This window comes from Gorilla gorilla, chromosome 14, assembly GCF_029281585.2.
Source record: "Gorilla gorilla gorilla isolate KB3781 chromosome 14, NHGRI_mGorGor1-v2.1_pri, whole genome shotgun sequence".
Taxonomy (NCBI): Eukaryota; Metazoa; Chordata; class Mammalia; order Primates; family Hominidae; genus Gorilla; species Gorilla gorilla.
In genome coordinates, this window is record NC_073238.2 from 124,906,546 (window position 1) to 124,931,634 (window position 25,089).

The 25,089-nt window shown below is 47.5% G+C and overlaps 1 protein-coding gene across 2 annotated transcripts in view; it reads right to left on the bottom strand.

Annotated features, from left to right (window-relative positions):
- COL4A1 (collagen type IV alpha 1 chain) overlaps positions 1 to 25,089 on the bottom strand; it is a 159,094-nt gene that overhangs the window by 27,417 nt on the left and 106,588 nt on the right. For both annotated transcript variants that reach the window (XM_019039777.4, XM_063697520.1), the window contains exons 20-35: positions 24,276 to 24,311; positions 21,890 to 22,054; positions 18,458 to 18,553; positions 16,263 to 16,346; positions 15,647 to 15,717; positions 10,549 to 10,740; positions 9,796 to 9,964; positions 6,578 to 6,670; positions 6,387 to 6,491; positions 4,695 to 4,792; positions 2,675 to 2,825; positions 2,327 to 2,440; positions 1,468 to 1,635; positions 1,244 to 1,333; positions 285 to 437; positions 26 to 124 (exon numbers count right to left, since the gene is read on the bottom strand). In XM_019039777.4, the coding sequence (XP_018895322.2) occupies positions 26 to 124; positions 285 to 437; positions 1,244 to 1,333; positions 1,468 to 1,635; positions 2,327 to 2,440; positions 2,675 to 2,825; positions 4,695 to 4,792; positions 6,387 to 6,491; positions 6,578 to 6,670; positions 9,796 to 9,964; positions 10,549 to 10,740; positions 15,647 to 15,717; positions 16,263 to 16,346; positions 18,458 to 18,553; positions 21,890 to 22,054; positions 24,276 to 24,311 (1,884 nt within the window). The remainder of the gene's footprint in view (positions 1 to 25; positions 125 to 284; positions 438 to 1,243; positions 1,334 to 1,467; positions 1,636 to 2,326; positions 2,441 to 2,674; positions 2,826 to 4,694; positions 4,793 to 6,386; positions 6,492 to 6,577; positions 6,671 to 9,795; positions 9,965 to 10,548; positions 10,741 to 15,646; positions 15,718 to 16,262; positions 16,347 to 18,457; positions 18,554 to 21,889; positions 22,055 to 24,275; positions 24,312 to 25,089) is intronic.

Below are 25,089 nucleotides of genomic sequence, written 5' to 3' on the forward strand. Positions count from 1 at the left end.
TGGGGACCGGAGCTCCACACTGTACCTGGCTGCCCAGGCTGTCCTGCCTGCCCGTCCTTTCCAGGCACTCCTGGGGTCCCAGGGTCTCCTCGGGATCCCTTCTCACCAATTGGTCCAATTTGTCCTACACATCAGAGAAGAAAATAGCAATGACCCGCATTTGCTTGCAAGCAAGTTGCTGCAGAAACGCAGGTTGGTTTGGTTATTATTTATGGAGGACCCGATAACCCAGGAAAGGCACATTGTGGTTCCGAGCTCGGCCATGAGAAGCCTCCTGGACTTGCCTTTCTCTCCTTGGTCTCCTTTCTGGCCCTTCATGCTGCCCATGTCCACCTTATCCATGGAGCCAGGCTTGCCAGGGAGACCGACATCCCCCTTATCACCTTTCAAGCCAGGGTCTCCCCTGGGTCCTGAGGAGCCCGGAAAGCCATGGTCCCCTGCAGAGGAAAGAGAAGGCACTGGTGAGCCTGGGCCAGTGTCACAGAGGTGCTCAAAAGGCTCACGTTCTTGTTGACAGGGACAGCAGCTGGCAAAAAGGCTACAAAGCACTCATAACTTGTCCAAAATGGCATTAATGGCCAGTGTCTCAGACACAGAAGAATCCAACCCCAGGTAAATGAGCAGTAAAAAGCCATTTTCTACAATTCATTATTCGCTAATAACTCTACTGCATGTGACTTGGCTTTCAGGTTTAGATAACTTACATTTCTCTCCTTCCTACATATCTTTATCACTCTTATTCATAGTGCCCCTCAGTTCTATACAAAATAGTAGAACAGGAATTTTATCATTCTACAAAACCAATGACCTTTTCATGTGTCATATTTACAGTATTTCTTTGTAAAAGACATTATTTTGGAACAACTTCAAATAACAAGATAAGAAATAAAGATGAAGCCTTGTAAACTTGCACAGGTTGCTAATCTGAGTCTAAGGACTCGGTCCCTGTATCTTGGCATGGCTGAAGATTCCACCATTTCTCACAAGAAGAATCTCATCTGTGCCAAGAAGGAAAGCCCAGCTTCTTTCTGATTTGCCTGGCCAAGCACAGTTTCAACCCCATGTGCACTGAGCACCAGGAATCCTACTGGAAGAAGGGGGTCTCCCAGCCTTCTGCTTGATGTTCCTAACTTCTTTTGTAGGCGTCTTAAAGTGAAATATGATCTGTGACAACTTGAGAATTTCCCAAGTGGCATCGAGAAATAGACACAAGATGAGCTTCTAGGGTTATCAGCTCCCCTACCTTTTTCACCCGGTAATCCAGGAGCACCCACTGGTCCTGGTGAGCCCGGCTGCCCGGGGGTCCCCATGACGCCCATTTCTCCCTTGGAACCTGTGGCCAAAGGAAAGGACTGTGAACATTTTCTTGCTCTGAATGCTGACAGTAAATGCTAAGAGTCATAAAAAGAATAAGGTGAGGCCCATGTCTTCATGATGGATCCAGGCAGAAGTTCAAAAATCACTTACCTGGAAACCCAGGAATCCCAGGAGCCCCCTGCTGTCCAGGAAGGCCAGGGAGCCCCGACTGTCCTGTTATGCCAGGGAGTCCTTGAGCCCCTTTATCTCCTTTAGGGCCCGGCATGTCCAGTCCAGGGAATCCGGGGAAACCCTTCTCTCCTTTTATTCCAGGAGGGCCTGCAGTTGGGTGAAACGCAAATAACTTTTAGCAGAATTTACAGAATGATCTACAATGTACAGTGCTCTGTTTAACTATGACTTTCTGCAGAAAGCCCAGGAACACGCCCACACTGGGAGCTTGAAGGGATCATCTGTTAGGTGTTGGTGTTTGGGGTCGTCAGGATAATCAAATGGCTCTTGTTCTAAAAGAAAAGCACTCCCCTTTCCTGTCATTGAGAGTCAGCAAGGCCACCCTAAGCACCACCACTGCCTTGTCGCAGTCCTTAGGACTAGGGCTAGTTTTGCTCTAATTTCCATGCACCACCTTAATTCTATGATTATGATGATCAAAGGCAAAGCTAGGTTCTAGACATGGACTCAATTAGTTTAAATTATCCACCACTAATGAACCATCCTATGGAAAGCTAATATAGAGACATCAGTTAGAATAAAATGTGAAACGTGATGGAGTACACAATAAAGGAAAGGTCTCTTTCTTTGGCACGTCATCTCAGCGGGTGGGAGAAAAATCTGGGATTACATTTAAGCAAACAATCAAACCTATTCTCACAAACTCGAGTTTTATTTTTTTCTCTTTTTATCTCATACATTGTGCTAAGCTTCACTTCATAGGGACCCCAGCCTCATCCCCCATGCTTCAGAAAAGCATGCTTTTGGGAACAGATAACTCTAGAAGCATGTCACTCACCTGACAACCCCGGTGGTCCCTGTCCTCCAGGGGGACCCCTAGCTCCAGGGGGGCCTATTCCTGGAACTCCTGGAGACCCCACGGAGCCTGGCAATCCAGGAGGTCCCGGTTCACCTGGAGAAGAAAAATTGAGAGTAAGCTGTACAGGAGCAGTGGCACGTCTCCCGGCCTAGGAGACCCACGCACACGAATGGCCCCAGCAACGGAAAGCCACGAGCTCTAGGCCTCTAGGATTTGCATCGTTCGTTCAACAAATACATATCAAATATACTCGGTAGGGGCTCTGGGAATGCAAAAATAAGCACATCCTGTCCTCGAAACCCTCCAGACTGATCTGCATGAAGTTACCTCTGATCCCCTGAAGCCCAGGGGGTCCGATCGCTCCATGTTCTCCAGGAACGCCTGGTACCCCAATGCTCCCCTTCTCCCCGGGTGTGCCAGGAATGCCGGGAAGACCTGGCAAACCTTTGAGTCCCGGTAGACCAACTCCAGGCTCTCCCTGAAAATCCCCAAAGCACAGAGAAGCAAATTGATTTGCAAAGTCAGTATTTTTATCAAACCAATAGCATAAGTGAAGACTTAACAGATACTGCCAATGCATTTAGTAAGAATATTATCTGCTCAACCCTTTTCAAGCGTTTGCAAAGCTTCTTCATACCTATTATATCTTTTCAATCTCACCACAAGCCCCATAGGTGGGTAACTTTTATTGTTTTCATTTTACAAAGGAGGAAAAGCAAGGCTCCCCACGGATAAATGACATTCTTCTCAAGTCTTCTGACCTGAGCTTGTCCCCTCAACTCTGCAGCCTGGTGCCTGTGACAAAGCGCTGGCCCTGAGTAACCGGTAAAATGCCAAATATGATTTGTGAGTAGTTAATGGAGTTCTTCCTAAGAGGTGGCAAGGTTCCAGGGCTAGCATGGACACCAGTTATTTAGTTTTTTGGATTAATGAAGGATTCACAGTAAATTAAGCATTTTAAACTATGGCATGAGTCACTGGGCTTTGATAGATACAGATGATTAAAATAAAGGGTGAGGGTGCCTTGGAAACAGCCTGGATTTAGGCATGGATGTAAGGCTCCAAAGCAAGCAGGTGGCCATGAAATCACAGCGCTCCACCGGTGTCCCCTGTCTGCAAATGATATTTCCAGAGAGGGTGGATTTGGACATTAGTGGGCAGTGGTAACTTCCCTACTTGTCCCACAAGGAAATTTTCAAAATGGAACAAACTCCATCAAGGGGATTCTTGAAAAAGCATGGTATTTTTAATCATAAATTAAATCTTTCATTCCCATTCCATTAGGCATTTACTAACTCCTGAGTCTTGCACTAAGTTTAAGATGATCCGCAAGCTGCTGCGGTTGACTAAATGTTCAAATGCAACGTAGGTTATCAGGGGAAGCTGGTGGCGGGTTGTACAAAGACAAAGGTCCAAAGGTTTCTCTTTAGCCTCAGCCACCAGAGGAGGGCACCCTGCTGTCAGGTATTTCTCCGGAAGAAACCCCCCTGGGATCCCAGAGGCACAGCCCCTGTGGTGCCCACCTGCCCTCTCCTGAGGGCCAGGGAGCAGGCCCCACCTGGGTCCGTCACTGGCAACGTTTATCGATGGCCGTTGGCCCTTTCTCTCGTTTGGTACCAATGCCTTCTGGCAATTTCACATTGGTTCCTTACAATCAGGACAGGAAAGGATCTAATCGGTAGTCGCTCACATTTGCTGAGCAGAATTTCAAGTATAGGCAAGTTGGTAGCAGAATATTTGAGGGCAAGGAGAATCCTGACTTCACCCTGTACCAACAGTTCTCAAGCCGGGGCAATCTGGTCGCCCTAGTGACATTTGCCAGTGTCTGGAGATATTTTCAGTTGTGACTGAGTGGAAAGGGGATGCTCTTTTGGTGACCCATGGGTGGAGGGAGGGCTGCTCCTGCCAAAAGCCCTACAAAGGCACAGGGTGGCCCCCACAGAAAAGAGCTATTGAACCCAGAATGCCAGTGGTGCTGAGGCTGAGAAACCGTCCTGGGTGACTATGCTTTCTTTCAGGACAGTGGCTTTCAAACAGCCTTCATCTGCTTCTCACAGTAAGAAATATATTTTACCCTGAGTTCCAGCTTACACAGGCAAGAAAATGTCTGTCATAAAATTTCATAAAATTGAAACAAATGTTTCATAAAATCAAAACAAGTGTTTCCCTTCAAAATACTTACTTCCATGTGCTATGTTCTCTGATACTTTCTATTTTATGTTATTTCATCAAAAACAAAAATCTGCTGGCCCAACATGTCCTGGGACGTTCATAACCTGCATTTTTTCCGTCCAACTAATGACAAGGATGGGGGAGAAAGGTCGTGGAGGGAATGCTTGGCACTCACCTTCTGGCCCTGCACACCTGGGTTCCCAGGTAAGCCATTAAATCCCGGGCGACCTGGAGTCCCCGGAGGCCCCATGTCTCCAGGTAAGCCGTCAACACCTGTTTTGAAGAGTCAAAAAAAAAAAAAAAAATCATTGCAATTACAATGCCGTTCCCCACTTTCTTCACTTTTAGTCTTGCCCAGAGATGCCGACCTGATCTGAGGTCAACTGTGGAGGCCTTCCAAGGTGGCTGGAAGAGGCCAGGGGAGACCGCCCGGCAGAGGGGTCAGGTGCGTTGCTGTCTCTTCCAGCACCTCTGCCCTCCTCTTTCTCTCTCCTTTCCTTTTCTTCTGCTCTCTTCAAACTTTTCTTTCCCATCCTACTCTCCCCAAACAAAACAAATATACCCCTTGGCGCCTGCAGGTGAGAAGGGCACTTTATTCATCTACTCAAGGTGTGGTTGGGGGGGCAGGGCACCACCATCACTTCATTAGAAATGCAGACCCCAGGGGTCTATAAGGCAGGCCCACTTTTCAAGATCCCACAGGATCTGTCGCTGAAGGACACCCGCCCACTGTCTGGGCCCCGCCCTGGAAGCTCTGATGGGCTATGAAGCTGGCCAGCCACTAGTTCAGACCCTTTGTATGCAACACAGAGGTCTCCGATGTCCAGTAATTTGTAAGTTTGCTGTGGCACACACCCGAATTACATCCCCTGGGGGGCTGCTGCACAGATAGGGTCTGTCCTCCTCACTGCCACAAAGCCAAGCAACTCCATGTCACATGGGTCACGGCCTCAGGTGAAGGAGGCACTGCATGAGGCAACGGTGGAATGTGAGGGAGTTGTGAGTGTGACGAGGCCTCAGCGCCTGGCCCTCCTGAACAGGGATGCTCTGCTGCCCGCCCAGCCTGAGGGAAGCAGCCGTGGTGTGGGTGGGCGTTGCATGGCTGTCAGAGGAAAGGGGCTGCCATCTCCTGTTCTCCAAGCTAGCAGCCTACAGCAGTGAGGGTGGATGGGGCCTGGAGCCTCTGGGTAGGAAGCCTGGGAGCCTGGAGGAGATTTCAACCTAAGTGTGGCTGCATGGTGTGTTGTACGAAGACAAACTTCCTTACACAACACGTCCCTTTTGTGCTCACAGCACCTTCTCCTCAGTCCTGAACAGAAGGTCTGTGATGACCAGTGTGTTGATCAAGGTCTACCCGAGGGACAAGTAGACCTAAGAAATGTGAAAAGCAGGGGGAAAAGAAATTCCCTCCTTACCTCCTTCCAGTTTTCAGCAGGAAGTGACGGCTCTGACACCGGTAGGACTCCTCCCCTCGGAGCAAAGGCCCCTCCCTGCAACTCCTTGCACCTCCCCCTGGGCGCTCCCCCTACTCCCAACCCACCCTGGCTGTGTTCAAGTGGACTGCGAGTCTTCCTCACGGATAAAAAGCAAACACCTGGAGGGTGGGTTTCAGCGGGCACCATTGGTGGCAGTGCCCATGCAGCTTGCACAGCCTTAGCGTCCCATCTTCCCAACCAAACCCTACACTGCAAGGCAGCTATTGCCTAGAAGCTCCTGAAATCGCTGTGCTCAGCACTGCTTGGGCTCTTCCGAAAGCCTCCCTGAACAGCGGTCACCAGCTTCTGCAGTGTTTTGATGTCTACCACCTCCTCTTTTCTCACAGAAGTCACAGGCGGACCAAAGGCTCGGGTCTGTCTGGCAGGGTTACCTTTGGGGCCGGGGGGCCCTGGAAATCCAATGCCCGGCTGGCCCACAGCGCCCTTCTCTCCTGGCAGGCCTGGCCTTCCTGGGGTTCCGGGAAAGCCTCGGTCTCCTGTGGTGAGAAAGACCAACAGTCAGCGTGAGAAAAACGTGAGGAAACTCTCGTGGTATCCCGGTGAGCTGGAATTCCAATCGTACCTTGGGGACCTGGGAAGCCTGGGGACCCCGGCAGTCCTTCTGCTCCAGGGGGGCCTGGTAAAGGAACAACTTTTCCTGGTTCACCCTTTGGACCTAGAGAAAAAAAAGAGCAAAGACAAACGATGAAGGAATGAGGACCACACGGAACACAGCGAGGACACGCAGTGGGTGGGCTGCACGCCACATCCTACCCAGCACCACGAGTGCCCGGAGAGCAGAGCCTCTGCCTGTGTTCTCCACTTCTTCCCTTGGTGTTTCTAGGATCTTTCACAGAGAGCTACGCTTCTCCCCATGCGTTTGCATGTCCAAAATGACCAAGATGTTTGTTGGACACAAGAATCCCTTAAGAGTCCACAATTAAGAGTCACAAGAAGCTGAAAAATCTACAACAACAACATGTGAGGTGGCTCTAGGTGATTTCTTAGTGAGCTGTCTCAAAAAGTCAAAATACTTTCGCTGTTCTCTCTCAATTTACCAAAGTCTAAGTTGCTTTGAGACTGACCTAAATTACGTTCGTTTGGTGGGAAATTATCCAAACAACATGATCCGCGGGTGATTACGAACGATCCATTATCCGTAATGGTGCAGCTGGAGAGCTCTGCGCTCACTTGAGCAACACAGGCAAAACCATCCTTCCTCCCAGGCCAGGAAGCACAGCCCCGGCCCTCTGGGCACTCATGCCTAGGAGAGCCACTGGAGTGTCAGGGTTTAGCTGTTAAGAAAGGACCAAAGGGTTCCCCTCCAAGAATGCACACACTGAATCTTCGTATACCTTGTAAGAGTTCAAGCTATGTGGGGCCTCCCTAGAACAGCCAGCACATTCTTTAGCTACAGACGGTGGGAAACACCAACTGAATGACCCTAGGAAATGCCTGCTGTTGGTGACACATACCCTGGGCACCAGGCTTTTATGATTACCACAGTTACACACAGCTCTGGCAGATCAAAGACTTCTGTTTTCTAATCTCGAAGCTAATTGGGTCTGGATGGCCAAGGAGCCCTACAGCTGTGGGGAGAGAGGATGAACAGCCCTGTCCCCCCTCCCCAGAAGGCTTCTTCCCCATCTGCTAGGGTGTATTTGTGAGTACTCCAGTTGGTTTCTCTGATGGTAGTTTCTCGCCAAAAGAAAGGCTAATTCCCTTCGACAGATCTGGAAATCTGCTGATGTCACAAGCACAAAGACAGCACTTGATTTGTTGATTGTGGAATCAAGAGACCCAAGGGAAAGTGATCGGAAGTCCCTATGCCTGGCTCACCGAAGTCCTCCTCCATCAAACCCGGTATCACCCTACCTCTAATGGAGTCATAAAAGAGACATTTCTGGGACGCTTCTAAACAAAGAAGAACCATCAACAGACTCAGAACTTGATGCTAAGTACTCACTGATTATACAAACAGGGAGAAGGATAAGAATAACAGTTATGTTAGCACACTACACCTGGGCTTCCATCAAACACTGGCTGACATTTCCCATACTGGAATGCTTAGGAACTGGACTGTGTGTGTGTGTGTGTGTGTGTGTGTGTGTGTGTTTTGTTTGTTTGTTTTTGAGACAGTGTCTTGCTCTGTCATCCAGGCTGGAATGCAATGGCATGATTTCAGCTCATTGCAACCTCCGCCTCCCGGATTCAAGCAATTCTCCTGCCTCAGCCTCCCAAGTAGCTGGGATTACAGAAGCCAGGGTTTCACCATGTTGGCCAGGCAGGCCTCGAGCTCCTGACCCCAGGTGATCTGCCCGCCTTGGCCTCCCAAAGTGCTGGGATTACAGGCATGAGCCAGCGTGCCTAGCCTATACACTGTATATTAATAAGGAAATATTAGTCCCTAATGGGAATAGGAATTCATAAAACAGGCTCAATATGGTTATTGACATAATCAGCACACTTGCGAGCCAGAACGGCATGGTGTAATTGCTCCAATGTGGTTATTGTTGGGTATTTCAAATATCCAGCTACTTTATTTATTTATTTATTTATTTATTTATTTTATTTATTTTTGAGACGGAGTCTCACTCTGTCACCCAGGCTGGAGTGCAGTGGCGAGATCTTGGCTCTCTACAACCTCTGCCTCCCGGGTTCAAGCGATTCTCCTGCCTCAGCCTCCAGAGTAGCTGGGACTATAGGTGCTGCCACCATGCCCAGCTAACTTTTGTATTTTTAGTAGAGATGGGGTTTCACCATATTGGCCAGGCTGGTCTCGAATGTCTGACCTTGTGATCTGCCAGCCTCGGCCTCCCAAAGTGCTGGGATTACAGGTGTGAGCCACCGCACCTGGCCCCAGCTACTTTATAAATAACTATGTTTTTTAAGGTTTACTAGTTACATATTTTTAATCACCTTAAGTCCTTTCACTCACTTTTACAACTTTTTGAATGTTTCCTAGCAACGCGCATTTACTTCCCTCATCTACACACAAGGCATTCCTGGCCTCTCCTCTTCTCATTCTGGGATTTTCTAGGGAAGAACAGGTGTGCTCCATGTCTACCGGGAATCGCGGTCAGATAATAAACTATTAGCACCTGCTGTGTGCAAGGCCTAGCGCCACACCCCCCTCCCGCTGGCCCTGAAAATAAGCAAGTCGTGGGAGAGGAGAATGACGAGGGAGCCCACACTCATCCCTGCTACGGGTTCTCTGGAAAACCTCTGAATAGGCTGCGCAGGAGGGCAGGGACCACGTCTGTGGTTTTGACCATGTCTCGTCAATGCTCAGCATAGAGCTTGGCGCGTCATTCACTCCAAAAACAGCAGACAACTAAAACCACCGTGGAATGAAATCGTCATCGCGCTGTAGGACCTCTAAATCCATTCACAGGCGTCTGCCTACTGTGAAGAGGTGGAGATCACACCACTCGGGATGCACAGAAGCCAAAATGGGCTGCTCATCGGGGAAAGCCAAATGGGTAAGGAGAGGAAAATGACTTGACCTCAGTGTGACTTCTATACAAAGGCTGACTTTAGCTGGCGCGTGCTGTGTACTCACTTATGAGGACTGTAAACCCAAGTTCTCCACCTGCCTATTACCTGGCCCATCACATACATGAGGAAAGGGAGGCACAAAAGGCTGAAGGCTTGCCCAGGTCCCGCCCCAATTCCTGGAAGAATCCAAGCCAAGTGTGCGCCCCGGCCTATGGGAGCCCCAGGCCTCTGTGTGCACCCGAGGTGCCTGCCCCAACCTCTGTTTACAACTTCATGCTGCACCACGAGTTTCTCAGGCCTCACCTGGCAGGCCTGGGGATCCAGGGCCTCCAGGAAAGCCTGCTTGTCCTTTGTCACCAATGGGACCAGTAGGACCGTATCCTGGAGGCCCAGGGGGGCCGGTGTCACCACGACTGCCTGGGAATCCAACTCCTCCAGGGGGGCCACGCTCTCCTTTCAATCCTACAGAACCCTGATGTGAGAAGAAGAAAAAGACACCGTTATCAGAGACACACCAACACCCTGTGCTTATCACATTCTTCTGACATTTGTGGTCAATAAGTACTAGAGTTAACTGGCTCACACTATTTATTTACTTCATCTACCCTCCCAGGAGGGCCACCTTGTAGTTAATAAGTGAAACCAGCATTCTTCTCCCTAAGCTGAGCATTCTTCCTCCCTCATCTACTTAGGGAGATACTTTAGAGAATGAGATGTTGATATCTGGAATCTTTTGAAAACAATGACATGAATACTATTAACTTTAGATTTCACCTCCCATCCAAAGCAAAAAGATACACAAACACATCTGTTCAGTTCCCCCCAATGCATCAGAAGACACTGATCTGTTATCACCTAATTATTTGTCAATAATAACTGGCAATGCCTAGGTTTATAGACTTAAGTTGTTCCATGAACCATGAATCATGAAACAAGTTCATCTGTGCCATCATCAAGGAGATAGAAATACATCGATATGATTCAAATTACTCATTTCTCGATGCCTTGCAGATCCACACTGTAAAATGCACATTCAAAGTCTGGAGATAAACATACCGGCGAGCCCTTGGGGCCAGGAAGACCCGGATGGCCATCTCTTCCAGGAGAACCCGCTCTCCCTGGCATGCCGGGCTGTCCTGGAAAGCCTGGGTCTCCTTTGTCACCTTTGAGCCGCAAGTCGAAATAAATCTCACCAGGCTCCCCCTTGGCTCCCGGCTGGCCTATCAGCCCTGGTGTACCTTGAGGGCCCTGTAAGAACAAAGCCTTGTGATCCACAGAAGAACCCATCCATGAAGCACACCAGTGTGACTGTAACACAAGCAACCATAGAATCAAGAAGCCACCTTCTTGAAAATGGTCATGCATTCACGCCTCATCATTGGTTTTCTAGATGCAAGCCAGGAGCTCTGTGACAAAGCCCTGGTCTGCTGCACTTCTTGTGTTTTTCTTAAAAACACTTATCTTAATTAGGTATTTCAAGCAAAGACCTGGATGGGGCAGAGGGAGTTACAGTGTGGCTTTGGGCACCCAGCTCTCCTCCAGGAGTTTTCTTACCCTAACAACTGCTCAACATTCATAGGAACACGCAGCACCTGTCAGGAGGTGCTGATTGATGTGTGGTTCATTGTGCAGCTTCAGTAACAGACAGACTCAAAGAACAATCGCTGTCCTCAGCTCTGCCTGCTGCCTCAGCCCCACTGGCAGCACGCAGAAGCCTCTTCTCCAGCTTCTGGGCCCAGTGAGCTACCCGTCAGCACCTCCTGGCCTGTGCTGAATACTCCTGTGAATATTGAACAGGTTTCCTTTTATGCTCATGCCCAGAATTCCAGAAGAGATAAGGACTTCCAGGGCACCAGTGAGAGAGGAAACTCTGGGAGTGGGCACTGGGCCAGCTCTATAATGAGTTATGTTGAGTCAGCAGAGTCAAATTGACTTTCCCAAGAGACTCACACTAGAATGTTGCTCAGTTCCTGGAAAGTTAAATCTGCAAAGAACACCCATACCCACCAATGGCTTCTCCTCCAGCATCCTGAGACTTGGGTTTCACAAGAAAAACAGAAAATGTTTCCAACAATTGTCCCATTTACTTGTTCACTTAGGCCTGAGAAGGGCATCTTCAGACTCCCTGTCGACTTGGCAGAATTTTAACTCTGGCACAATTCACTTAATGTGAATTTTTTTTTCATAAACTTCCTTTCAGAGGGTTCTTAGATATATATGAATCCCTCACATGCACACGCTTCTGTGTGTACAGATGCTATGTGCTTCTCAAAGGAAGGAGTTGGTCAACCAAGGACAGACCAACATTTGCCCAATCTTTAGACTGAAAATATGGCTGGCATTGGTTACCAGCCTGCTAGGCATTATGACCCATTCTATAGCATCTCTGACCCTTATTGCAGCTCTTCAAGGAAAACATGGAAACCAGGACGTAGCAGAGGAAGAAGCTGATACTCAAAGAAGTGAGCTGATAGATCCAAGACTACTCAGCCAGAAAGTGCTGGAACTGGGATCCACATTTATGCATTTCCAGCTGCAAAACTTGTACCTTATGCCTGTGCCTCTGGAGTGCTAAGGAGAGTTAGGTATGAGCTAGTAAAATCTGCCCATTACACAGGGGGAGAGGCGGGGCTTGAAGGACTTCTGTGTCCTGCTCAAAGTCAAACAAACAGCAAATGTGGGACTAACCTAAATGGGGCAGAATTGCTTTCCTGCCTGAACTGCTTCCTAACAGCTAAAACATCGCAGGCTAAGGAACAGGAGAAGCTGCTCTGCCTCCCATTCCATCTTCCATGCCAACCACGATGCACTGACTCCTGGCCCAATCCCATGAAGCAGGCTTCCAGAAGTACGGAGAGAGTCAGCAGCAACTCTCTGCACTGTTCAATATGACTTGGAAAGTTAAATTAAATAACACAAAAAATGCGGTTCCTCCATTACAGTGACTACATTTGCTTTTGTTTTTTGTTTTGTTTTGTTTTTTGCTTTTTGTTTTGTTTTGTTTTGTTTTGTTGAGACAGGTATTTGCTCTTGTTGCCCAGGCTGGAGTGCAATGGCGCCATCTCGGCTCACCGCAACCTCCGCCTCTCAGGTTCAAGAGATTCTCCTGCCTCAGCCTTCCGAGCAGCTGGGATTATAGGCATACGCCACCACACCCAGTTAATTTTGTATTTTTAGTAGAGACGGGGTTTCTCCATGTTGGTCAGGCCGGTCTCGAACTCCCGACCTCAGGTGATCCGCCCGCCTTGGCCTCCCAAAGTGCTGGGATTACAGGCATGAGCCACCGTACCCAGCAGTGACTGCATTTCAAAGACTCAACAGCCACCACTGGGCAGCAGCTGCCAGATCAGATGGTACTGACGTAGCACGCTCCTGTCATGGCAGAAGCTTCTCATGGACGGCTACCAGTGGTCTGAGCTGGCCCCGCACTCTAATGCCCCTTATGACCTGGGACACTTCACTTGGATCTACTCAGGAAAGGTGGAACACACCCAGTCTATTTGCTCTGGGTCCCAGGAAAGGCAACAAATTATTTCTATGAGCCACCTGCTGGAAACTGTAGCAGAGAGTCCTGGAAAATTTGTTATTTACTTGAAATGTGTTGTGGGCTTTTTAAACTGTTTCTCCTGAGTTAATATTATAGCTCCCATGCATCCTTCAATCCCAGCTAAAATTAGCCTCCTCTATGCAGCCTTTCTTGTGGGCTCGGGCTGCCTTCTGGTCCTCATTCTGTAAATCACTTTGCTTCATTAGGACAGTCTATTTGCAGAGCTGACTCTCCACTAGTATTTCAGGGTTCTGAGGGTAGGACCAAGGTTTCCTATCTTTGTATCCTTGGCATCCAGAACAAAAGAGATACTGGAGGAAGTATACATTGAACTGGCAATATTCATCCATTAAAAAATACTAGTGTAAGAAATTATAACCAATGTATATTTTTCTCAACCTGCAAACATCATTATATTATTTTATGGTGATTATTCGCAGCCTAAAAATATAAAGCTCCCCAATACTATGATCTTAGGGTGAGAAAATATAATTTTTTATTTTAACAATGATGACCTTGCCTGCCATCATTCTATTTATGGGAGAAATCTGGGTTTTTAAAACAGTGACATTGGTGACCCTAGGACACCTCGTGTGGTTTCTTTGCCACAGAACTTCTCGATTCTAAGTAGTTCAAAGGTCTTTTGATCCGTCTCCCTGAAAATAAATGCTGAGGATTCAAATACTGCCTGGAAAATTTAGCATTGGCTGCATTAATTGGTGAAAATCTGACACCTACGCTGTCTGCCTCTAAAAAGTGGTGCCACTGTGGAAAAAGTCAGGGAGTGTTAGTTTCAATTCATTCTCCCAGTGACCAGGAACCATGAAACCCGCTCAGACCAACCTGGGCATCATCAATCCGCTCGGGGAGTCGGCCTTTTGTGATTCATTATTCTTTCCCCAAAATCAAATACTTGGCTTTCAAAAGGAAATGTCACAGAAATGCTATCTAAGTCAAATGAAAAATCAGAGCATTTCACCGCTTTTACATTTTAATCTACTCTCCTGTGTGCTCGTTTATGGATATCTCTTTTAGCCTCTAGCCAAATTCAAAATAAGAGAACCACATTTCTGAGCCAGTTAAATCACGGAGCTTCAAATACAGCTTCCAATAAAAGGAAAATTACTAACTTCTCGATTGAATTATCTACCCATAAATTTATTTTTAGACTTTTTCCATCTCCGGAAAGAAAGGAGCTCCTGATGAAGGCATAAGGAGTAGAATTGGGGTTGTATGTTTTCTTTCTTTTCTTCTATATTATGATCTTTCCTCAACATTCCTTCTTTCTCACCTCTTTCCTCTTTTTCCGTCTTTTATTAGATATGTCTAGACTGAGTTTCAGCCAGAGTTGAGGCAGGAAGTCCACCAGGAAAGCCCAGGAGATGAAGCGGTAGATAGAGGTTAAAAACGTCCTTTTCTGCTTCCTTCAAAGTTCTTCTATCTTTGATCCCCACTACAGTCAGAGCTACCCAGTTATTTGAACTTCTAATTTATTTAGATATATCTTAAACAATTGCAACTTCTAACTCAGCTCCCCAGGCACCAGGGAAGTTCTGGAGAGCAAAAGCCCAAGATCTAACTTCAAAAGCAGAAAACGATTGCTGAATTCCAGCTGGGTCATTGCTATTTCAACTCGCTTTTGCCCTGGTTTTCTTTTGTAAAAGCTTCCAGCAATATCTTTAAAAATTAAAAAATTTGAAGAGCTACATCAGAAATGAATAATTCTGAAATTTGACTTTCAATATCTTACAAAAAGAAAAAAAGGAATGAAAGGAATTGTGGAAACCAGTCCACGCTTGCAAAGCTCAGAAGACAAAGAAAATACGAGAGGAACAACGCCTTGAGATTTAAAAGCTTCAGAAACAGAAGTCATTATATGCAAGAAAATAATGTCCTTCAAAATTCAAGATTATTATTATGCTCTTCTATTTAGTGGATTCTTTTAAAACAAACTACAAAAGTGAAGAAGCTGGTATTTTGTTCCATTGAAAGGTTTCATGTCAATGTGATCCGGATATTTCATTTATGGATTTGAAAAAGCAACTGCACAATAGATGTTGTAACAGAAATTTTCAACTGTAAGAAGAAGAATAAAAACATATTTCAAATCCTCAGAGGGAAACAGATCTGCTTTCCTTGATCTTTCCATAGAAACTGTTGATGCTGAACCTACTGACTAACCAGCTTTTAGATGATCTGATATGATGTTACCAGCACTGGTAACACAGAAAGACAGCACTTCGGCTCTGCACTGTGGCTGCTTGGGGGTGGCTCCTGTGACACCATTCGTTTCCAGAAATCCCAGAGACCCTGAGGGAAGGACACACTCCCATTCAGCCACACCTGAACACAGGTCGGCAGCAGCCGAAAAAATGTTGACCAGGTGAGAAGAAAGGCAGCTGTGATTTGGGCTCTGTGGGTAACAGTCTTGCTCATTCTCCTGAGACAAGGGCCACATGGAGTCACTCCAGAGGGCTCGACACAGCAACACTTACCAGCTCCCACACAAGGCAGAAGCCATGCTTGCAAATGCAAAACGACACAACTCTGTTCACGTGCTTGGTGGCAACTTCTGATATGTACATGAACTCAGACAGGTTTACTTACTGGCACTCCCGCAACACCATCTCTGCCAGGCAAACCTCTGTCGCCCTTGGCCCCTGGCTGTCCTGGGAAACCTTTCGTTAGAGACAGGGAAAAAGACAGCAACACAGCATTCATGAGACACTTCTCAAAACATTTTCTTAAGACTCAAAAGCATAAAAATCTGTATAGGAAGTGGATGATTGCTTGGATAATCCAAAGAGAGTAATAACTAAAATGCCCAAGATGGACTCAGAAAGGGAATAGGTGACCCGACGCACATGTACACCCGGAAGCAGGAATGCTTCCAGCACCCCACACCTGCCCCCCTGCCCACACACCCAGGGACCACTTAAAGGAAAAACATGAATTCCATTAACTGCTTGTGAGATAACAGAATCTGTGAAATAGAGGGAACTGTTATGCTGCTGTCTTTTATTAGGAAATCTTTATGAGGCCATCTTGATCATTCCCAGCAATGTGGACAAATCCTGGAAGTGGGGCCCAACATTCTTCTGATTATGCTTTAGGATTGGCTGCAGAAAATCAGGCCTTTCATGGAGTGAAATCCCTTTCACAGGAAAGATGCCAACACACCAAAGCAAACTCTGACCTGGTCCTTTTCACATGTGGGTCTTACCTATTTCTCCCGGGGGTCCCTGTGGCCCGGGAGGCCCCCGATATCCGTCTATATCACAGATGAGGCAACTCTCTCCTTTTTGACCTAAAAAAGAAAACACAAAGGTGCTTACGTGTAACATGTGACCAGAAGTCTCTGCAGTGCACTGAGAGAACAGAAAAAGGCAAGGCTGTCACTAACATATTACATCCAAACTTAGGTTTGCTCAGTGACAATGGCTCCTCCAGACGGCTCTCTGCTAACAGGTGGAAACTGCAGTCAAATGCACGTCCCTGTCTGTCAATGAACGGGCCCACTGCCCCCAGCACGCGTCATGTGTGACCACAGATGCACTGCTTAAAGATCCAAGTTCTTCTCCCAGCGAAAAGACAGGGGCTGCCTCAGTAAAAAGTGGTCCAGAAATTCAACTGTGCCTATCAGCCTGAAAAGACTTGACTTTTGTAATTTTGTCTGTAATGTGAAAACTACCCATCCCCTTTCTCTTTGGTTGAGTGCTTAGTCCAGTTCATGGACTTCACTGGTTGGTGGACTTGGGAATAAGAAGCCACAAAAGCAAGAACACATATGTGATCCAGGACAGAAGAGGAGAGAGACTGCAGCCCTGAAAAAGGAGAGGAGATGCTCTTCTTTGGAAATTCTAACATCTAAAGTCTTGATTTTCAAGCCAAGCTCAGAGACCTTACATTGTCTTAGCTATTCCTGTGTCTTAAATATTGAAATGTCTGGTTTCTAGGCACAAATCAGGCATAATACAGAGCAAAAAGTGCTCGCAGAGAAGCCCAGGCCAGGGACCTCGAGGCGGCATGGCCATGTTCTTCCCATCCCTGCCCTGGCTGGCAGCCCCACGCGGGCACTGCTATTGCCCACTCTGCCCTGGGACGCCCCTCAGTCAGGAGTAAAACAGGGCCAGTGCAGGTAGGCCGTGCCCCTGAAGTGTGGGAGCAGGCACACGGTTTCATTTCGAGCTCTTTCAGGAGGCAGAGCAGGAGCCCATCAGTGGAAGGGGCACGGTACAACACAGCTGAGAACCCAGCTAAGTTCTGGGCACTGGGGCGTTCGTGGGTGCGTCTGTTCGCAAGGCTTCAGGTGGGTGGGGAGACAAGGTGCATTCCCAGCAGACGATGGAGTCGAAAGAGGAATGGGAAGACTCGAGAAGACAGATGCTTCTCCTAGGATCTGGGGGATGGATAGCTAAGACTGCAGTGTGAAGAACCTCTCGACGCTGGATCTGCCATAAAATGGAAGAGCCCATCTCACAAAGTACTGAGCGCCTGGTAACTAGAGCAGACAGACTCATTAAAACCCAAACTGCACACTGACTCCGATCAGTGGCACCCCTGTGATGATGCCCAAGATCGCTTCCATTTCAGGTCCTGCAGTGTATGTGGCTGTCAGAATTCTAAGATGCTGGCTGAAACTTTCCCATGCATCATTTCTGTCTTAGACATCTGAAGACTAGAACATGTTTACAGTTCACAGGCAGAAATGGTACACAGTGGGGTTGACTTGAGGGACAGCCTCCTATTTGTCCTACTCTCGGGTTACTAACAGGCATATAAATATCAGAATATCCATTGCTTATTCCCCTCTAAGGCAGGACTGTTGATGCAGTGATAATCCACCTCCGTGTCTAGAATGGCGGAAGAGATACATAAGTGTCCTGTGCGGGTAGTAAGGCAAACACTTGGAAAGATTAAAGATGGAACCGAGAGCCCAGAGTGAAGCTGGTTAATGCATCAACGGTAGATTTGCTCACACTGATGATGCAAACACCACTGGAAGAATTGGTGAGCATTCCATGTGCAGATTTTTGACTTGGCTTGAAGGAGGGAAGAGCATTCTTTGATAACAGAAGTCTCTTCTCAAACACTGAAGGGAAAGATTGAGGTAACAAATCAGTCTGAGTTTTATCTGCTGACCACGCCCTCTGTAGCAAGACTGACTTCACGGTCCTCGGAAAGGGAGAAAGGGCAAAACTCTGACTTTCAGGGCTGTCTCCACCTTTCCCACCCAGATCATCAACTAAGTTCCAGAAGATGCTTATTCTAGGAATAGATTTTGAAGAGGGTTCCAAATAAGAGGAACCTACGCTCTAACTCTGCCCACCCTCACTTGGCTCCAAAGCTGGTAAGTATGTGGGAAAAAATCATACGCACAGACACAACCACCATTAAAAAAAAATCAAAATTTCTTACCTTTCTCTCCAATTTCGCCTATAAATCCTGGCTGCCCTGGAATTCCAGGAGGACCCTGGTCACCTGGAGGTCCGGGCTGACATTCCACAATTCCATCTGAAATTGAGTTGTCAGAGTTATAGGATCATAGCTAGGTGTTTTTACCCTCTCCTAACTCAACCTCTATTATAAAACCAAAATATTTTAGGCTATTTGATAAGTGTTAGAAATTCAGCTTTAGTTTGTTTCAAAATCATCTTAGGCTATCCACCACTTGCAAAACATAATCACCACACACCACCCACCACCCACTCACCATCCCAAGCCATCACTGCCAACATTTCTATTTCACAAATTCTGAAGTATCTGTAGGTGCATCAGCCCTGTCCTGTATACTATTTCATTTCATCTTGCGAAGTGCCTACCATCACCCTTATTTTACAGATGAAGAAACTGAGGCTCAAGAAAGGTAAGTGATTTGTCCAGGGTCATGCATCTAGTCAAAGCTGAGACTAGAAAAATTTTCTTCCTTTTTTCCCCCTCTAACCCAATTTACAGCAAAATTAATCATTATTTTAGAGCTGCAGACTGCCCACGAGGAAATGCCTCAAATTGTTCACATTCAATTCTGAGCATCATTTACGTAAAGAGGCATAAAAATAAACTGCAGTAATGTACACACCATCTGTCCTAGGTTCTAGTAAAAAATATCAGTATTGTTTATTGTTTTATGATTTGGATACACACTGAGATGGAGTTTATATTTCCTTCCCCAAGATCCTTGAAGAAAAAAGGCAGTGAACAACTTGGTATCCAGCATCTCTGCCCAGGCATAATCCTAACATTCATGCACCAGCACTGAAGGCCCTCCCCTCTCCCTTACAGGGTCTTCACCTAATGACAAAGTCATGGGCAGTCTCTGTTCAGCTGTCACCTGGACACCCTGAGTCCCCGACTATAGAAGGGCCCCAGGGTGTGGAGTGGGGCTGCTCGGGCTTTAATGTATTAACCAAGGTCAACTCTCCAGCTCGCCCACCCCAGCTGGAACCAGAATGCCTAAAAAGATCCCACACCTTGTTTGATGACTTGGTTTAGAGCTCAGCAGAACAAGTTAGCTTCCTCTGTGTAGGAACTATGGGGGAGGTGCTTTTGCTTTGCTTGTTGCTTGTGTGCTTATGTGTCTTTGCCTGAGTTTCTCCCCACAAAGCACAGGAGGCAAGAAAGCCCAAGTGGGGTCGCCATGGGTCCCCCACGGCCACTGCTAGGGAACTGCTCCTGGTCCTGCCTGGCTCCTCGTTAGCCCTTCGACATTGGTGCAGCTGGCACCATCGTCTTAAACAAAGTGGACTCCATGTTTATGCTTCAAAGAGCAGCCCCTAAATTACTTTACTGAAAGAACCCACATCTGTCATCCCTGTGAGCCTAGGGTATACTAATTCCTTGACTCTAGAAATGTATGCTCAAGAATATTGAGAGACATGTAACTGTTATACTCCTTTTCCAGAGCATAACTCCTGCCTGCTTCAGCTCAACCAGAATCCCTTCATAACCCTGACAAAAAAACAAAAGACAAACAAAAAAAAAAAAAGTACATCCTCACCAAAGTCCATTTAAATTCATTTTATGCAGTGATTATTTCTGAGGAGTTCTAAAGTGCAAATCTAGAGTTTACATTTTACAATGCCTTCTCATCAAGGGTATCTGCAGCCACAGATGGTTTAGAGCTGGCTGTACCCACTGGAGACAAGAACGCAGTGGCAGAACTTACATGCACAAATAGCTGCATTGCGTGGTTAATGCTCTATCGATAGGTCCTGAGGTAGCAATGGCTTTAAGATGTAGCCTCTTTAACATACATTATACATCTTAGTACAAATCTCATTTCTAAATTATTACTCGATACTCTGTGATTGGGAATTACTTAATTTACGTGGACTAAAAAGGCCACCTAGAAAACCTGGAATAGTAAATATTACAATGTGTTCAGCTAACACATCCCATTCAATTAACAAGAGTGTAAAGTTCATATTTTTACATGACGTGTGTTTATATTTCATCACTTGCAAAATTACGAACATCCGAAAGAATGTCCTTTTCCCAGATTTCCCCACCATTGGCTCCCTCACCCCCTTCATGTCTTTGTAAATCACTCTGCTTAAAACCACAATCCCCTGCCCACCCCCCACCCCAGAACCCTCTGTTGACTCTCCTGCTTAAGTTTATCCCTGGACTTATCATCTCCTGCATTCCTGAGAATTCCCTTGTCTTGGGTAACCCCTGTCTGCCCCATGGAATACTTGCTCCAGGACAGCAGGATCTGTTGAGTCTTGTCACCGCTGCTAGATCCCTGCCTCCCAGGCACTCCCTTCCCGGCTGAATGAATCCAGAACCCAAAGGCCCCTTGGTCAGGGCTCACAACCTTCTCTCAGACACACAGAGAAAAGGAGCCTCTGGATTGAGTGTCTCCAGGACTGCAATATTTTATCTTCATTTCCCATGTTTCACACAATCACAAGAGCAGAGGAGAAAAGTTCCCCAAAGTCACACATGATCTGTTCTTTCTCCTACCCAAATTCATGTAGATCACATTCCCCATCGAAGCTGCCAGACTGGAATCCATGGCTCCATCTAGTCCTGGCCCAACCCCCAACAGTGGCCTCATCCATGAGAACTCCCTTTCGTAAAGATTTGCTTGAATTCTAGCAAATAAATCTTGCTGGGACTTGAAGCCTGTGAATCCTTTCTCAATCAACCCCACAGAGGATTCGTGTTTCAGGGGCCCCACAGAGCACACGTTGGTTTTGATCCAGCAGGTTCCAAAGGCTGGCTCTAGGTATCTGAACACGCTCCCATTGCACAGGTTGGCTTAAATCCTTGGAGATTTTCTTCGAATTTGCTTTGGTATTGTATTGGGACCACACGGCCATCTTAATTGAGTCAAGACTTCCATGTTACATGTTCACCTTTTCTGGAATAAAAGCTGGCTTTTCTGGACTTTACTAATGTAATCTTTACCCATGTAATCCTGTCTTCCTTGTTTCTGGGGTGTGTGTGTGTGTGTGTGTGTGTGTGTGTGTGTGTGTCTGTGTGTGTGTGTGTGTGTGTCCTAGTATTCATTTGTATCTCTAGATGAAGAAGAATGCATTCTGTTTTCAATAAAAACTACGTAACTCAACAGGTTTGCTTTTTAACTTTAGATGCCAGGAGTCTCAGAGGTGGTTAACGTGTTATTTACTCCTTTAAACCAGCTTTATTTTGAAATTTTAACTATTGCTTTTTGTAGCATGGTTCATTCTCTGAAGATTCCCTTAGAGGAATATGGATGATTAGAAGAATCCACACCTTTCTATTACACTCTGGCTGTGGGGGACTATCACAGCTCCCAGCCTGGGTCTGCCCGGCACCCTGGTGTCTGCTTGCACCCCACATTAAACCATTTCTGAGGGAACTCACTTGTGTAGCCAGGCTGCCCAGGGGGCCCGGGGGAACCAGGAGGACCCGGGAGCCCATCTCTTCCACTTGGTCCTGGCAGAGATGTACCAGGAAATCCTCGGTCACCTTTTTCTCCTCTTTCACCAGGGAAGCCAGGGGCACCAGCCTGCCCAGGTACAGGGAGGCCTGCAACCAGACAGAAGCTCACATCAGTAACCTCAGGGCCACTTAGCAACTACAGCACAAACTCATTCTCCTAACTCTGTTCAAGGTAAAAATCCAACCAGACCATCACTGAAAAGGGAACTGCTTTAGACATGTAAAACCAAATTAAGCTGGCAGGTGTCTTGCCACTTCATGCTGACAGTCAAATGTTTCCCACAAATTAACTTCAAGGAACAGGGACTCATTACGTAGATATTAAAATCTGTGACTTTCTCTCAGTGCAAATAGTATTCCCAACGTATTTTAAAAAGGCTGTAGAGGGTGCACTGCATTTCTACTTGGCCAATGAGGGCATAGAAATGTCATTCAACAAAGCTAAAGTGGACCTGGAGCAAAGGGATGGTCAGTCGGTTGGCAATCTAGAAGAAAGAGCAGAAAATCACAACTAAGGACACACAAGATGGTTCTGTAAAAGGGTTTGAAGTCAGAGTAGCCATTAGGTGTGAACATATCAGGTCAGGTTCGGCCGCTGTAACTTTGTAAGGGATAAGACCATGTGCCCCTGGGAGAGCTGAGGCCGGACGCAACGCTTGAGAGAGTGGTGGTGCAGGAGGCTGCATGGAGAAAGCTCTGCTGCTTCCGTGAGGGACGCACCAGCTTCTGCTCCCAGCATCAGGCTGTGATGAGGAGAGTGTGAGAAAAAGGACAGTCGAGGGAAACAGGACGCAGGAAGACTTGGCAGGAATGAAGAGCAGCATGGAGAGGAGAGGGAAGAGGGCTGACCAAAGGGGCACAGAGCCTGAGACATCCAGCCTGTCACTGGGGAGAAAAGCCACAAGTACAACGCGCTCAAAGGCAGCCAAGGGCCCTCAGGGGCGGCCCCGTGGGCTTCCACAAAATATTGTGTGCCCTTCCTGAGTGGTGAAGGAGGGGCAGCATGTCTAATGGAGAGGAAAATGAAGGAACTACCCGGGCACGAGGCCAACCAGACCCTCAGGGTGAGGAGGACGGTCAGGGAGCTGGGGCGGGCAGAGGCAATGGTCAAGGCCACAGGCGAGCCCAGGGCAGGACTGGACAGAGAGGAGCGCAGCGACTTTGGGAGGGGGACGTGGGTAACTCCTCCAGCCGGAGCAACTTCAATGGCTTTTTATCAAGTGTCTGGGTTAGGAGACCACTAAGGGTTAGATAAAAGGCTGTAGACAGTAAACAAGGCTTCTGCGAGGAGACATGAAGTCACACATTCCCGAGAATCCGAGAATTAAGAAGAGACAAAAGGGATGCTTTTAAGGGTAGAGTCAGAGTTTTTACAGAAAAGAAAGAAAGTGGGAGTGGACGAAGGCCCTGCCCTGAGCCAGGCATGGGCTGTGTGGGGTGTCGTCTGTTCCCAATAAAGGAAAAAAGGGGGCTCTGCAAGAACTTAGACCAGCTGGAAAGGAAAAAAATATAAAACAATAAACAGGGATAAAAACAAAAATAAATGTAAACATCGAAAACAAAGCAAAAAGCGTAAAGGCTGCGAACACTCCGTTGTGTGCCAATGCTAGGGCACGTGAGCGTTTCCATCAGACGCTTATCGGGTCAGCTCTGGGACCTGGGAGAATACCACAGGGGCACATGCACCCATGTGGACACACGTGCATCTGCACATACGGACAGAGACAACAGCGAGTCTCTGCAAAGCACAGTCTGCCAGGAAACACAGGTTGGCACGTCTGGAGTGACTGGAGAATGACTTCACCCTGAGGAGCCCCGGGGTCCAGGGAGGCAAGGCTGGGGCTGGGCACAGCAGCTGGAAGGGGTTTTGTCCTGAAGTCTGATCTCCAGCTGGGGAACATCCCAGAGAGAGGGGAAAGTGGTCCGGATGCTGAGGAGGAAGGCGCCTGACTGTGCTAGAATCGGGGCTCTGTGGAAAGACAGGACCTGCTCAGTGGGAGCCGTGGGAAAAGAGGAGGGCAGGCTGGCTCTGGTGGGGTTACATCAGAGCTGGGCAGAATAGATCTGGATCCCCAGGAGAGACATAAGGGTGTACATGTTCATTAACATGCTAAGTGGTCACTTACAAAAGACAAGATACTTATCTACAAGCACTTGTCTACTCTGCTTTCATCACTAGAAAAGATGTCGTAAGACTGCTACCGACTGTGTGCAAATATCTAACATTCATGATAAATTATATATTCAGAATATAAACAGCACAGAAGGTGTGCAAGTATGCTATAACAAATCAGTTAAGGAGTCTCACCTGGAGGTCCGGGTTGGCCTGGTAGTCCTGGGAAACCTGAAAAGAGAAAGAGAGTGTTGGATCAAACAGAACAGTTCACCCGTTTGTATACACTTTTTATTTCTCTACTGAAAGCCTTGCTTGGTGCATTGATAAGTGTCCATGGCCAAAGGGAACGTAGAAAACAGAGCGGGAGACCACCCGAGCCCCCACTCTGGAAATGCATTGCTCTCAAAGCTACAGTGAAGGGCTCCTGAACCCCGTTGTGACAGTGAAATAGGAACTTGGAAGAGACCTGGTCACAGACAGTCCTGCAAGGCCTGCAGATGCTTCCAAAATATGGAGGAACACAGGTCAAAACTAGACAAAAAGAGAGGAAGAAATAGAAAGCAGGGGGAGAGAGAGAGGAGGAGGAGGAGGAAGAGGAGAAAGAGGAGGAGGAGGAAGAGAAGGAGAGGGAGGAAGAAGAGAAGGAGGAGAGAGAGGAAGAAGAGGAGAGGGAGGAGGAAGAGAAGGAGGGGGAGGAGGAAGAGGAGGAGGGAGAGGAGGAAGACGAGGGGAAGGAGGAAGAGAAGGAGGGGGAGGAGGAAGAGGAGGAGGGAGAGGAGGAAGACGAGGAGGAGGAGGAAGAGAAGGAGGGAGAGGAGGAAGACGAGGGGGAGGAGGAAGAGAAGGAGGGGGAGGAGGAAGAGGAGGAGGGGAGGAGGAAGAGAAGGAGGGGAGGAGGAAGAGAAGGAGGGGGAGGAGGAAGAGAAGGAGGGGAGGAAGAAGAGAAGGAGGAGAGAGAGGAAGAAGAGGAGAGGGAGGAGGAAGAGAAGGAGGGGGAGGAGGAAGA